The sequence below is a fragment of the Cervus canadensis genome, chromosome 1 (assembly GCF_019320065.1).
Source record: "Cervus canadensis isolate Bull #8, Minnesota chromosome 1, ASM1932006v1, whole genome shotgun sequence".
NCBI classification, from domain to species: domain Eukaryota; kingdom Metazoa; phylum Chordata; class Mammalia; order Artiodactyla; family Cervidae; genus Cervus; species Cervus canadensis.
Genome location: NC_057386.1, coordinates 33,071,657 through 33,085,318, shown reverse-complemented (window position 1 = coordinate 33,085,318; position 13,662 = coordinate 33,071,657). Strand labels below are relative to the sequence as shown.

Genomic DNA, 13,662 nt, shown 5'->3' with positions numbered 1-13,662 from the left:
CACTGCAGATGGTGATTGCAGCCATGAAATTAAAAGACACTCCTTGGAAGGAAAGTTATGACCAACCTAGACAGCATATTAAAAAGCAGAGACATTACTTTGCCAACAAAGGTCTAATCAAGGCTATGGTTTTTCCAGTTGTTATGTATGGATGTGAGAATTGGACTATAAAGAAAGCTGAGCGCTGAAGAATTGATGCTTTTGAACTGTGGTGTTGGAGAAGATTCTTGAGAGTCCCTTGGACTGCAAGGAGATCCAACCAGTCCATCTTAAAGGAGATCAGTCCTGGGTGTTCATTGGCAGGACTGATGTTGAAGCTGAAACTCCAATACTTTGGCCACCTGATGTGAAGAGCTGACTCATTGGAAAAGACCCTGATGCTAGGAAAGATTGAGGGCAGGAGGAGAAGGGGATGACAGAGGATGAGATGGTCGGATGGCATCATCAACTCAATGGACATGAGTTTGGGCAAGCTCCGGGAGTTGGTGATGGACTGGGAGGCCTGGCGTGCTGCGGTTCATGGTGTCGCAAAGAGTCAGACACAACTGAGCGACTGAACTGAACATATATATTTATATGTATATTCTTTTTCAGACTCTTTTCCATTATAGGTTATGACAAGATATTTTATATGGTTCGCTGTGCTGTAAAGTTGTTCAGTTGCTCAGTCGTGTCCAGCTCTTTGTGACCCCATGGACTACAGCACGCCAGGCTTCCCTGTCCTTCACCATCTCCTGGAGCTTGCCCAAACTCATGTCCATCGAGTTGGTGATGCCATCTGACCATCTCGTCCTCTGTCGTCCCCTTCTTCTCCTGCCTTCAATCTGTCCCAGCATCAGGGTCTTTTCCAATGAGTCAGCAATTTGTATCAGGTGGCCAAAGTATTGGCGCTTCAGACTCAGCATCAGTCCTTCCAATGAATATTCAAGACTGATTTCCTTTAGGATTGACTGGTTGGATCTCCTTGCAGTCCAAGGGACTCTCAAGAGTCTTCTTCAACAACACAGTTCAAAAGCATCAATTCTTTGGCTCTCAGCCTTCTTTATGGTCCAACTCTCACATCCACACATGACTGCTGAAAAAATGAAAAACTATTGCAAAAACAAAGGTCTGACTATACTGACCTTTGTTGACAAAGTAATGTCTCTGCTTTTTAAAATGCTATCTAAGTGCTCGCTTCGGCAGCACATATACTAAAATTGGAACGATACAGAGAAGATTAGCATGGCCCCTGCGCAAGGATGACACACAAATTCGTGAAGCGTTCCATATTTAAAATAAATAAATAAAATGCTATCTAAGTTTGTCATAGCTTTTCTTCCAAGGAGCAAAGCATCTTTTAATTTCATGGCTGCAGTCACCATCTGCAGTGATTTTGCTGTAAAGTAGGTGCTTGTTGTTTATTTTATATATAGCAGCTGTATCTGCTAATCTCAAACTCTTAATTTATCCCTGCCCTTTCCCCTTCTGGTAACCATGAGTTTTTCTTCTGGGTCTGTGATTCTATTTCTGCTTTGTAAATAAGTTCATTTGTGTAATTTTTCAAGATTCCATGTAAGTAATATCATATGATATTTGTCTTTCTCTCTGTGACTTCAGTTCAGTCGCTCAGTCGTGTCTGACTCTTTGCAACCCCATGGACTGCAGCACGCCAGGCCTCCCTGTTCATCACCAACTCCCAGAGTTTACTCAAACTCATGTCCATTAAGTCGGTGATGCCACCCAACCATCTCATCCTCTGTTGAGTTACTTAATCCTCTGTGTGACTTACTTAATATGATAATATCTAGGTTCATCCATGTTGCTGCAGATGGCGTTATTTCATTCTTTTCTACCACATCTTCTTTATCCATTCATGTTGATGAGCATTTAGGTTACTTCTGTGTCTTGGTTACTGTAAATAGCACTGCTATGAACACTGGGGTGCATGTATCTTCTCGAATCAGAGTTTTTTTCTTTTGTAAGCATTCCTTTTTAACTTAATTGGTGAGTTGTTTAATGTCTGGCTCCCTCACTAGACAGTGGACCCTGAAACAGGATGAACACTAATTTGTTCTCAGGACCAAGCACACTGCTTGGCACCTACTTTAGAGGTTTAATAAATGTTTGTTGAATGATATTAGAAGATATCTGTAGAACTTTGTACCAGACATTGTGTTTCACGTTGACTACCTTATTGAATACAACAGTCCTGAGGGTGAAGTACTATGATGACTCCCAGTTAACAGATTAGGAAACTGAGTCTCAAAGAAGTTCACTCACGCAGGTTCACATGGCTGAAACCTGGGGATCCAGGCTGGCTGACTCCAGAGCCCAATCTCTTAGCTCTTCAATTGGCCAACTTCCCAAGGAAAGAACAGCTTCCAGGGTGCAAAGGGCCCTGGTGCCATTTTTTTTAAAAGCATTTGAGTATTATCCTCCCAGACATTGGGAGCTTTTGAAAACCCTCTATATGCCTCACCCTTTTTTTCCATTTCCTGTATTTCCCCTTCTCTCAGCTGCGGGAGACCATTGAGCAGGAGATTCGGGACATGGGCCTGCAGCCCACCCCGTTCACCCTCACCAAGGTCATCCAGTTGTATGAAACCAAGAATTCCCGCCACTCCACCATGATCGTGGGCTGCACCGGCAGTGGCAAGACTGCCTCATGGAGGATTCTCCAGTCCTCCTTGTCCTCCCTGTGCCGTGCGGGGGAGCCCAACTTCAACATTGTCAGGGTGCGGAGCTGGGGCAGTGGGGCTGCTGTCTAAGACTTGAGTAGCAGGCGAGGGCACCAGGATGTAGGGAGGGCAGTACAGACCAGGAGGGAGGCCTGGGGGAGGGGTGAGAGAGACCGAGGCCGAATACAAATACCTGGAAATAAAGGGAGTCTGGAAATAAAGGGACAGCCTGGGATTTGTGTCTGCCGGCAGCTCAAAACTCCCTTCCTTTGTCTATTTTAGGAGTTCCCTTTGAACCCTAAGGCACTGTCCCTAGGGGAGCTGTATGGGGAATATGACCTCAACACAAATGAATGGACAGATGGCGTCCTGTCCAGTGTCATGAGGACAGCATGTGCAGGTACCCAAGGGGTCATGGGGTGGGGAGAGCAGATGCCTGAATTTCCTGAGGGGGTGGGCAGTGTGGGGATAGAAAACTCAATTTGGGGCGGGGGGAAATGCTTGGGAGATGCAGAGATCCCAGGAAGCAGCTGCTTGTGTCTCCAGGGAGATGAGCATGGAGGGAGGGCAAGGTAACAAAGCTGTGGTTTCCTTCTCCTCCACCTCCTACCAAGATGAGAAACCAGATGAGAAGTGGATCCTTTTCGATGGCCCTGTGGACACTCTGTGGATTGAGAGCATGAACTCTGTCATGGATGATAACAAAGTGCTGACCCTCATCAACGGAGAGCGCATCGCGATGCCTGAGCAGGTTGAGGGGGTGGAAACTGGAGGGCCCCGGGGGAGGCCTGAGGGGAAGAGCAGGGGCAAGAGAAAAGAGGAAGTTCTATAGGAACAAGGAAGAGGAGGACACCGGGACTCAGGGCAACCTGAGACTGAAGAAGAGATGCCTGTCTGCCACGGACGCTGAGGACAATCATATAGAGAACTGTGTACCAGGATGCGCTGTGGCAGAGACTAAGGAAACCTCATTGCCACTGACATATGGGGGAATAACCCGCCCTTGTGCACCTGGGCTATAATTTATGAGCTTTTGTAAAGAGCCCACCCTTTCCTACCCAATCAAACAATGTGAGGGGGAGAGAGACTTCTCATAAGGATGACCTTGAATAAGCCCTAATTTTTTAAAATAAGCAAATCATTTGTAAAGCTTAGGTCCTTATTCATCCTGCCACATGTGGTACTCAGTAGAGACACCTTGCAGCATCAGAATTCTGGGTGTTTTTACTACTGAGGGAAAGACAAGGTTCTGACCAAGTATATCTATAGGTGTCTCTCCTGTTCGAAGTGGAGAACTTGGCAGTGGCCTCCCCGGCCACTGTGTCTCGCTGCGGGATGGTGTATACCGACTACACAGACCTAGGCTGGAAGCCCTATGTTCAGTCATGGCTGGACAAGAGGCCAAAGGTATGAAGGAGATGGAGGAGCGGAAAGTAACCAGTGGGGCCTGGGGAGTGGGGGCGGGTACACAGAATAATTCAGAGCCCCTGCTCATTCAATACCAGGTGGAGGCCGAGCCCCTTCAGCGCATGTTCGAAAAGTTCATCAACAAGATGCTGACCTTCAAGAAGGACAACTGCAATGAGCTGGTGCCCCTCCCAGAATACAGTGGCATCATCTCCCTCTGCAAGCTGTACTCTGCCCTGGCCACTCCGGAGAATGGGGTGAGAGGGGACCAAGGCAGGAAGGGCTCTCAACCTCCCAGGAAAATGTCCGGGAAACGATGTGTCTAAGACGCAGTTGGAATATGAGGCTTGAGTGGAGCAGAGACTCCAAGAGGAGACCCCACCAATTGTGGAGGGGGCAAGGATGTGTGTGAGGGTGTGCGTATGCATGCGCACGCATGTCCATGTGGGCACACGCGCTGTGAGGCCAAACTATATATTTATGTTCAAATCAGATATAGAGCACAATGGGCCTCACTATAATTGCCTGCCTGTATTTAACAGCTGAGGATAGTTCATTTGGTTCCTCATTTCTCCTTTCCGAAATTAAGTATTAAATCTTGGAATCTGTGAGCCCTTGGGGTAGTGTTTTTGCTGGGAGGAGCTCCCCAATTAGTCTGATGAGGGGCTTTAGAAATTTCCAGATTAACTGATATTGAAGAACATTTTTGTTTAGAATTATGGCGTAAAGACCAAAATTGGATATTTTTCTGCTGAGATTAAATCACTGCCTAGAAATGATTCATATTGTTTTCAAGGGCATTGCCAGCTCATTCAACTATTAATATACAGTTATATAACAATTAAGATCTATAATAGTATGTGTCATTCCTGGTATGATTAATATAAATTAAAACTATGTAGGTGAACTTGCAAGGTGAGGTGTGGGAAAATGATAGTAATGTAGTATCAATGGCACTCAAATGCTGAGGAGGACTGCTGGGGGAAGAAGGCTGATGAACAGAACAAAGAGAGAAGGGCAGTCTACGCAAACAGAATGACTTTTGTAGAAACACAGACAGGAGATCCAGTCCCCTGCTGGGCAGGGTGGGCTGATGGGTGGTGTTGGCGTGTGGTACCTCTTAACTGTAGCAGAGACCCTGAGAAGGGGATCTGAGATGTGTACAGTGTGAGCTGGAAGGAAAGAATAAGGACTCTGGAATCAATACGGCAGACACCAGAGTCTCAGCACAACTTCCTGTGGTGCTTTTGTAGCTTAGTAGGTTTATGTAAATGTTTTGATTTAGGTTTCTCTACAACTACATGGTTTTCCAAACAGAACCAGGAAGGGAGGGAAATTTTAAGTCTTTGTGATGAGTTGCCAAAATAGATCCCTCCATTTCTCTCTCTCTCTTTTTTAAAAATATGTATTTATTTGGCTGTGTTGAGTCGCATGGGCTATCAATTGTGGCACTCAGGCTTAGTTGCCCCACAGCATATGGGATCTTAGTTTCACAACCAGGGATCGAACCCAAGTCCCCTGCATTGCAAAGGAGATTCTTAACCACTGGACCACCAGGGAAGTCCCTCTCTCTCCCTCTTTTCTATTTACCTTTATGTAGCTTTAAAAACTTTTTTTTATTGAGGTATAATTGATTTACAATGTTGCATTAGTTTCAGGTGTATGGCAAAATGAATCTGTTATACAAATACATACTTCCACTCTTTCTTGATTCTTTCCCCATATAGGCCATTACAGAGTATTGAGTAGAGAGATCCTGTGCTATAGAGTAGAGCCTTGTTGCTTAGCTATTTTATGTATAGTCATGTGTATATGTTAATTCCGACTTCCCAATTTTTCCCTCTTCCCAGCCTTTTCCCTTTGGTAACCATATGTTTGTTTTCTATGAGTCTGTTTGTGTTTTATAAATAAGTTACTTTGTATCATTATTTTTTAGATTCTTCACATAAGTGATATTTGTTTTTCTTTGTCAGACTTACTTCACTTAGTATGATAATCTCCAGGTCCAACCATGTTGCTGCAAACGGAATCATTTCATTCTTTTTAAAGGCTGAGTAATACTCCAGTGTATATCTGTGTCATGTCTTCTTCATCTAGTTCTCTGTTGATGGACATCTAGGTTGTTTCCACATCCTCGCTATTGTGAACAGTGCTGCAGTGAACACTGGGGTGCATGTATCTCTTCAAATTATGGTCTCCGCTCTTATATTAATAGATTTAGGGTATTTCCTCTTCTCCTTTTCCATGCAGGTAAACCCAGCTGACAGTGACAACTTTGCCTCCATGGTAGAGCTAACATTTGTGTTCAGCATGATCTGGTCGGTGTGTGCCTCCGTGGATGAGGAGGGCCGCAAGAAGATCGACAGTTACCTCCGAGAGATCGAGGGCACTTTTCCCAATAAGGTCAGGGCCCTCCAACCCAGCTGACTTGTTTTTCTATATCCTTGATCCTCAGCCATCTTGAGCCTCAGCCTGCCACCCAGCTCTCTTTCTTCCTCCCAGTGATCTATGAGTGCTTTTTCTGGGCAGGGAAAGCCAAAGGCGGGCTTTGGTAATCTGACACACATTCCCTCCTCAGGACACAGTGTACGAGTATTTCGTGGACCCAAAGATGCGGGGCTGGACATCGTTTGAAGATAAGCTCCCTAAGAGTTGGCGCTACCCTCCAAAGTCAGAGCCGGGCCTGGGGGGCGGGTCAGGCTTGGGATTGCGTTGGGGGGAGATGTGGCCAGAGAGTTGAGATGACTTTCCAGGACAGGAAGCAGAAGATAGAGGAAATGGGACAGGGTCCCTGAGGAGAATGCCTGATCCTCAGGCCCCACAGGAGGCAGGGTGGGTGATCAGAGAGCAGTGATGCCGGAGGAAGAGTGGGGAGCAGAAGGAAGCGGGAGTTAGAAAAGAGTGGGCCACGATCTTGAGACACAGTCCCTTTCCCCACCCCCAGCTCCCCCTTCTATAAGATCATGGTGCCCACTGTCGACACTGTCCGCTACAACTACCTGGTGAGCACCATGGTGGCCAGCCAGAACCCCGTGCTGCTGGTGGGTCCTGTGGGGACTGGAAAGACCTCCATCGCCCAGAGTGTCCTGCAGTCCTTGCCCTCTGGCCAGTGGTCAGTGCTCACAGTCAACATGTCTGCGCAGGTGTGTGGTAGGACCCGGCGCCAGGTTGCCAGCTCCTGCTCTCTCCCTGTCTCTGCTCCCCTTTGGGAGCCAAGTGCCCGCTGGACATGCCTCTCTAACCTTGGATTTCTCTCTCGGGATCCAAGCATTCATTCTGTACCTTTCCCACCAGACCACGTCCAATAATGTGCAGAGCATCATTGAGAGCAGGGTGGAGAAGCGAACCAAGGGTGTCTATGTGCCTTTCGGAGGCAAAAGCATGATCACCTTCATGGATGACCTCAACATGCCAGCCAAGGACATGTTTGGGTCCCAGCCCCCGCTGGAGCTGATTCGCCTCTGGATTGACTATGGCTTCTGGTATGATCGAACGAAGCAGACCATCAAGTACATTCGAGTAAGCATCCAGAGAATCTGTTCTCCGAGTCTCTGTTCCTTCCCATGATGGGTTCTGTCCCTGTTCCACTGGGACCCAGGATAAAGTCCTGTAAGCCTGTGTTCCTCCCCACAGAGGAGGGTCCTGCCTTTCTTAGGACCCTGGCTAAGACATCTGGCTCCTCGGTTATCAATTCCTGTCGGTAACTCTCTTCATTGACTTCCCTGTGCTTTGTGACCAAGGGAGCCTGTCCTCCAACTTCCACTCCTTTCCCAGGCCTCTTACACTTCGCTTCCATGGCAATGCTGATGCCAACCAGAGCCGCCCACAACACCCCTCTCCAGGCCTCTCCGCCTCCCATTGTTTCAGGAACCACCTCCCTGATACTGGTTCTCCACTCCCCACCCAGGATCCAGGAATCTCCTGTCAGTCCTGGCTGTTCTTCCACGGGATCCTGAACATCTCGTTTCTTTTTCCTGAATCAGTGGGCAGTCATTTCAGCCTGATTTCTGGGTCGCTCATCTATCTGACACTCAGGGTCCGAAACTCAACTAATAATAGATTCATATGTTTCAGAGAAAGAACATACATATACAGATACAAGTATATATTAATATATATATTAAAATAGAAGAAAATGTCCAGAAGATGTTATCAAATGTGTGTGTGTGTGTGTGTGTGTGTGTTTTTAACTTACCTCTATTTTCCAAGTTGGGAACATGGATTATAATGATGAAATAAGAACAAATAGGGAATTCCCTGGCAGTCCAGTGGTTAGGACTCAGCACTTCCACTGCCAAGGACCTAGGTTCAATTCCTGGTCAAGGAACTAAGATCTCACATGCTGAATGGCACGGCCAAAAAAAGAGAAAGAAATAAGAACAAATTAGTTGCCTTAGTAACTCTATGGACATTAAAAACATCCCAAACCCCTTCCTTTCCCTGCCCCCATTATTCCATGTTTCTTCCTGTTCTTTCTTCTTCCCGTTTGTCCCTCCATCCCTTCTCTTCCTCCTGGCTCCTCGAACATCCTCCCCATTTCTTTGCCCCTCCTCTTCCCCACCTCCTGCCTGTCTCCCCCCACCCCACCCGCCCGGTCTGGTCTTTGCTGTCTAGGACATGTTCCTGATGGCTGCCATGGGCCCTCCTGGGGGTGGACGGACCGTCATCTCCCCAAGGCTGCAGAGTCGATTTAACATCATCAACATGACCTTCCCCACGGTGAGGGCATCCTGGGGGCTGAGGGAGGGGCTATAGAAGGCAAAACAACCCGTGTCCTGGAGAACAAGGGCGCACATCACAAGCTGCGTCCACGGAGCTCTGATACTTGGAGGGGAGACTCTCTGCTCTCTGCAGGCACCTTTGCCTCTGCTGAGCTGGCTCTGGCGTGTGAAACCTGACAGTCCCAGTGGGCGCAGAGTGGGGCCTGAGCAGATTAAGGAAGGCACACCCTCCAAAGAGGAGACTAGAGCAGCTAGGGGAGGCAAGGAGGGAACCCAGGGGTGTCCCCAAACCTCAGAAATCAAGATAAATAATATTTTAATGCAATATTTTAAAAAATCAATACCAAAATTCAGGATGAACAAAACACCAACGTTTTAAACAAATACAAGATCAGTATAGTTCCATGCTGAGCTACACGAGAGCCCAAGGCAAAAGAAAAAACCAACAGTACGGATCCCGTCTTTATTTAAAATGTTCGCATCTGTTCATCGTGGACAGTTTGCATTAATTCTGATTTTTAAATATTACACTAAAGCATGACTTCTCTTGATTTCTGAGGGGTTTTTTGTGCCCCCCCTCCCCACTCTGCTCCCAAGTGCTTTACTCCACTGACCCGAGTCCCCGCCTTGGCTGAAAGGCCAGGAGCTGCGAGATTGAGTCTGAGGGCCTGTTTCTAGGAGTCCCAGATCATCCGGATATTTGGCACCATGATCAACCAAAAGCTCCAGGACTTTGAGGAAGAGGTGAAACCCATTGGGAACGTGGTGACCGAGGCCACCTTGGACGTGTACAATACTGTGGTGCAGCGCTTCCTGCCCACACCCGCCAAGATCCACTACCTCTTTAACCTTCGAGACATCTCCAAGGTGAAACTCCATCTGACCCTGCCCCTGGGCCAAGCACAGCCTCCTTGGAGGTATTCTCCCCTCCCTCCTCAAAGTAAGCCCCGGAGTGCGGGAGCATCCCACACACCCCAAATCACCCCATCCTGGAATGTCACTTCCTCTATAACTTCTGGAGGGACCCTCTTCCCTCCCTCCATCCCACTGGCCACGCCCCTCTCCCAGGTGTTCCAGGGCATGCTGAGGGCCAACAAGGACTTCCATGATACCAAGTCCAGCATCACCCGACTTTGGATCCATGAATGCTTCCGGTGAGGGTGCTGTGCCCCACCAGATCCAGGCCTCCCCAAGCCCAAGCCTCTACTCCCCCACCCCCACCTCCTGCTCCCCTCCCCAGGGCCTCTGTCTTCAATCCCAGATCTCACCCCAGCTCCCTCCCAACAGAGTCTTTTCTGACCGACTGGTTGACGCCGCAGACATGGAAGCCTTTGTGAGCATCCTAAGTGACAGACTCGGCTCCTTCTTTGACCTGACGTTTCATAACCTTTGTCCCAACAAACGTTCTCCCATCTTTGGTGAGCCAGAAGAGGTGGCCCCTGTAGGCTGCAGATTCTTAGGAGACGGGTTAGAAGAAGAGGCAGGGCACTGGGGCCCAGGGAGGAAAGGGCCCTCTGGGGAAGCCTGGGGAGGACCAGGCATTTGGAATCTGCCCCGTCTTCCCATGGCCTAGGGGACTTCCTGCGGGAGCCCAAGGTGTACGAGGACCTGACGGATCTGACGGTCCTGAAGACAGCCATGGAGACGGCACTCAACGAGTACAACCTGTCACCCGCTGTCGTGCCAATGCAGCTGGTGCTCTTCCGAGAGGCCATCGAGCACAGTGAGCACTTCCTGTTCCTGGCCCTTCTCCAGCACCCCAGTGACAGGGTACTCCAAGGAAATGGGGATGTCTTCCCAGATCTTTCCCAAATTGAGCCCCAGAAGTTGCCCTCCTCCCTGACCCCAGATGCGCTTGTGTCCGTGGGCGGACATTTTCTTTGATGATGGTATTTAACAGACATGGTGAAGGTTGAATGTTGAATTGCTACCGGAGCTTCAGGCACTGACCTCTTCCCACACTGGTGGGTCCCTCTACTGCAGTGTCAGGTGTCCCAGCCCCCAGCCTAGGGCCTGGAGGTCCCCTGAGCTTGCTCAGCCAACTCATTATCCTCCCTCCTTCCCTCCAGTCACACGGATCGTGCGGGTCATTGGACAGCCTCGGGGCAACATGCTCTTGGTGGGCATTGGGGGCAGTGGGCGGCAGAGTCTGGCCCGCCTGGCCTCATCCATCTGCGAGTACATCACCTTCCAGATTGAGGTCACCAAACATTACCGGAGGCAGGAATTCCGAGATGGTAAGGCTGGGTTTCTGAGATGGAAGTGGGTTTGGGGCTGAGAGCGAAATAGCAGGAGGGAGGGAAGCCAGGTAGGGAGGATGGTGTCCTGTATGTGTCCCTGGCTGGGGGAGGGCTTTCTAATCAATAGAAGAGGAAAGACAGACAGAAGGGTGAATCTGAAAGGTCTCTGTCTCCTCTGGCCCAGATATCAAGCGTCTGTATCGCCAGGCTGGGGTGGAGCTCAAGGCCACGTCCTTCCTTTTCGTGGACACCCAGATTGCTGACGAATCATTCCTAGAGGACATCAACAACATCCTTAGCTCGGGCGAGGTCCCCAATCTCTATAAGGCGGATGAATTCGAAGAGGTGCGATGCTTCTACACCCACTACCAGTTGATTCCGGCTTTCCTAAGCCCGGAGGATGCCGCTGTTGCGCCCCCTCTCCAGCTCCCCCATTAGGTGGGAGAACTGTTCCTCTTGGGCCTTCTTCCCTCCCCGGACCTTGGTGGGCAGAGCGGCCTGAAAACCCACACCCCGTGTCCCGCGCTGTTCCCTCGTCCCTCCCTCCCTGGGTGCTGTCCTGGAAACCTCCGCCCTCTGACTGGCGCCGGCGCTCACCAGATCCAGACGCTCATCATAGACCAGGCGCGCGCTGAGCAGGTGCCGGAGTCCTCGGACAGCCTCTTCACCTACCTCATCGAGCGCGTGCGGAACAACCTGCACATCGTTCTCTGCCTCAGCCCCGTGGGCGACCCCTTCAGGTGACTCGCGTGTCGACCTTCTTCTCCCTCGGGAGTTGGGGGGGGGGGGGGCGGGAGGCACTCTTCCCCGCTCCTGGTCTCCCTGCCTTCTGCATTCAAGACTCTGGAGTAGCGCCAGCCTGTCCCGCCGCGCCACACGCGTTTCCGCGTCTCCTTGTCGCAGCCTGCGCGATCTTTAGTTGTGCAGTGTGGGATCTAGTCCCCTCACTAGGGATCAAACCTGGGCCCCCTGCGTTGGAGGCGCAGAGTCTTAGCCACTGGACCACCAGGCACAAGTCCCAGCCTGTGCCTGCTTTCAGCGAGTTCCTGTTACTTACATGGGGCTCACCCTCTCCCTTTTGGTAGATCAGTTTTGTTTATTTTTCTGGAAGGTGAAGGCTGTTTCTTCTTTTTCTTTCGTTTTCAAGTTTTTAATTGTGGTTTAAAAAAAAACTTAAATTTTACCACTTTAACTGTTTTTAAGTACATTCACACTGCTATGCAGCAGATCCCCAAAGCATTCTTGTGTAGGATTGTAACTGGATACCCAGTGGGAACTGCCCACTTCTCCCACCACCCCCAGGCCTTGGTAGCCAGCCTTCTACTTTCGGTTTCTGTGAGTGACCACCCCTAGATACCTTACAGACGTGGAATCATGCAGTATTTGTCATTTTGTGACTGGCTTATTTCACTTAGCATAACGTCTTCAAAGTTTATCCATGTAGCCAGCATCAGAATCCCGTTCCCCTTTAAGGCTGAATAATATTCCCTGTGTGTCTGCACCACATGGGATCCATTCTCCGTATTTTCAAGGGCATCAGAAAGGAGGGGAAGGACAGAGAACTTATGCAGAGGGGCAGTTGGGGTCACCAATTTGTTTATCTTTGAATATTTTTGGCTTGTGTTGTGTTTACCATGTACCAAGCTCTGGGCTAAGCATCCTTCATGTGTCACCCCATTGAATCCCCTAACAACTTTAGTAGTATGCTTTGTTATTTGTTATTCGAGGTGAGGAAACTGATGTTCAAAAGGTTATGCCAGTTGTCCAAGATCCATATTTGGTTGGTGTGAAACTAGCTCTTTCTGACCCCAGAAGCTGTTTCTAAATCCTGCACCGAACCAGCTTTGAGGGGAGCAGAATCTGGACAAGGCGACACAGGAGCACAAAAATGGGGCTTCGGGGTTCCTAGGGAATGAGTGAACCTGTGGCAAAGACCGTAGCTGAAGGCCAAGTCTGCAAATGGACTTAACTGCCTCTCACAACCCCCGCCAGGAACTGGATCCGCCAATACCCAGCCTTGGTGAACTGCACAACCATTAACTGGTTCTCAGAGTGGCCACGCGAGGCCCTGCTGGAGGTGGCTGAGAAGTACCTGATGGGAGCCGATCTGGGGACCCAGGAGAACGTGAGGCCCTCCTCCCCATCTCTCTTCACCCCCCTACACCCCCACCCATTTCCACTCTCCGTTTGCCTCTACTCCTGCCCTGTCTCATAACCTCTATGCATCAACCTCAGATCCACAAGAAAGTGGCCCAGATCTTCGTCACCATGCACTGGTCAGTGGCCACATATTCCCAGAAGATGCTGTTGGAACTTCGAAGACACAACTACGTCACGCCCACTAACTACCTGGAACTTGTGTCTGGATATAAAAAGTATGATGGCAGAGTAGGGGGCACAGAGGGCCTGGGAGCTTGGTGGATTTTTTGGTTTTGTTTTGGCCGCACCTTGTGACATGTGGGATCTTAGTTCTCTGACTGGGGGTGGAACCCGTGCTCTCTGCAGTGAAAGCACAGAGTCCTAACCACTGGACTACTGGGGAATTCCCAGGAGCTTGGTGTCTTTTGAGGGCTATTGGTGAAATGATGTCTTGGAAAATGTCTAGGAGCTGGCCAAGGGGACTGACTCGAGGAC

General features: G+C 49.5%; 1 protein-coding gene and 1 non-coding gene across 2 annotated transcripts in view; both read left to right on the top strand.

Moving 5' to 3' along the window:
* The window catches only part of DNAH2 (dynein axonemal heavy chain 2), a 106,011-nt gene that overhangs the window by 67,315 nt on the left and 25,034 nt on the right, over window positions 1-13,662 (top strand). Inside the window, exons 40-58 of the mRNA XM_043475089.1 lie at window positions 2,499-2,717; window positions 2,943-3,060; window positions 3,275-3,411; window positions 3,930-4,067; window positions 4,166-4,324; window positions 6,318-6,470; window positions 6,646-6,737; window positions 7,012-7,210; window positions 7,362-7,586; window positions 8,682-8,786; window positions 9,467-9,655; window positions 9,857-9,942; window positions 10,076-10,206; window positions 10,362-10,511; window positions 10,858-11,025; window positions 11,213-11,373; window positions 11,629-11,768; window positions 13,021-13,153; window positions 13,264-13,403. Of these exons, the coding sequence (XP_043331024.1) occupies window positions 2,499-2,717; window positions 2,943-3,060; window positions 3,275-3,411; window positions 3,930-4,067; window positions 4,166-4,324; window positions 6,318-6,470; window positions 6,646-6,737; window positions 7,012-7,210; window positions 7,362-7,586; window positions 8,682-8,786; window positions 9,467-9,655; window positions 9,857-9,942; window positions 10,076-10,206; window positions 10,362-10,511; window positions 10,858-11,025; window positions 11,213-11,373; window positions 11,629-11,768; window positions 13,021-13,153; window positions 13,264-13,403 (2,843 nt within the window). The remainder of the gene's footprint in view (window positions 1-2,498; window positions 2,718-2,942; window positions 3,061-3,274; window positions 3,412-3,929; window positions 4,068-4,165; window positions 4,325-6,317; window positions 6,471-6,645; window positions 6,738-7,011; window positions 7,211-7,361; window positions 7,587-8,681; window positions 8,787-9,466; window positions 9,656-9,856; window positions 9,943-10,075; window positions 10,207-10,361; window positions 10,512-10,857; window positions 11,026-11,212; window positions 11,374-11,628; window positions 11,769-13,020; window positions 13,154-13,263; window positions 13,404-13,662) is intronic.
* Window positions 1,170-1,276, top strand: LOC122424977. The gene has a single exon (XR_006264640.1). It is a non-coding gene; the product is annotated as a U6 spliceosomal RNA (small nuclear RNA).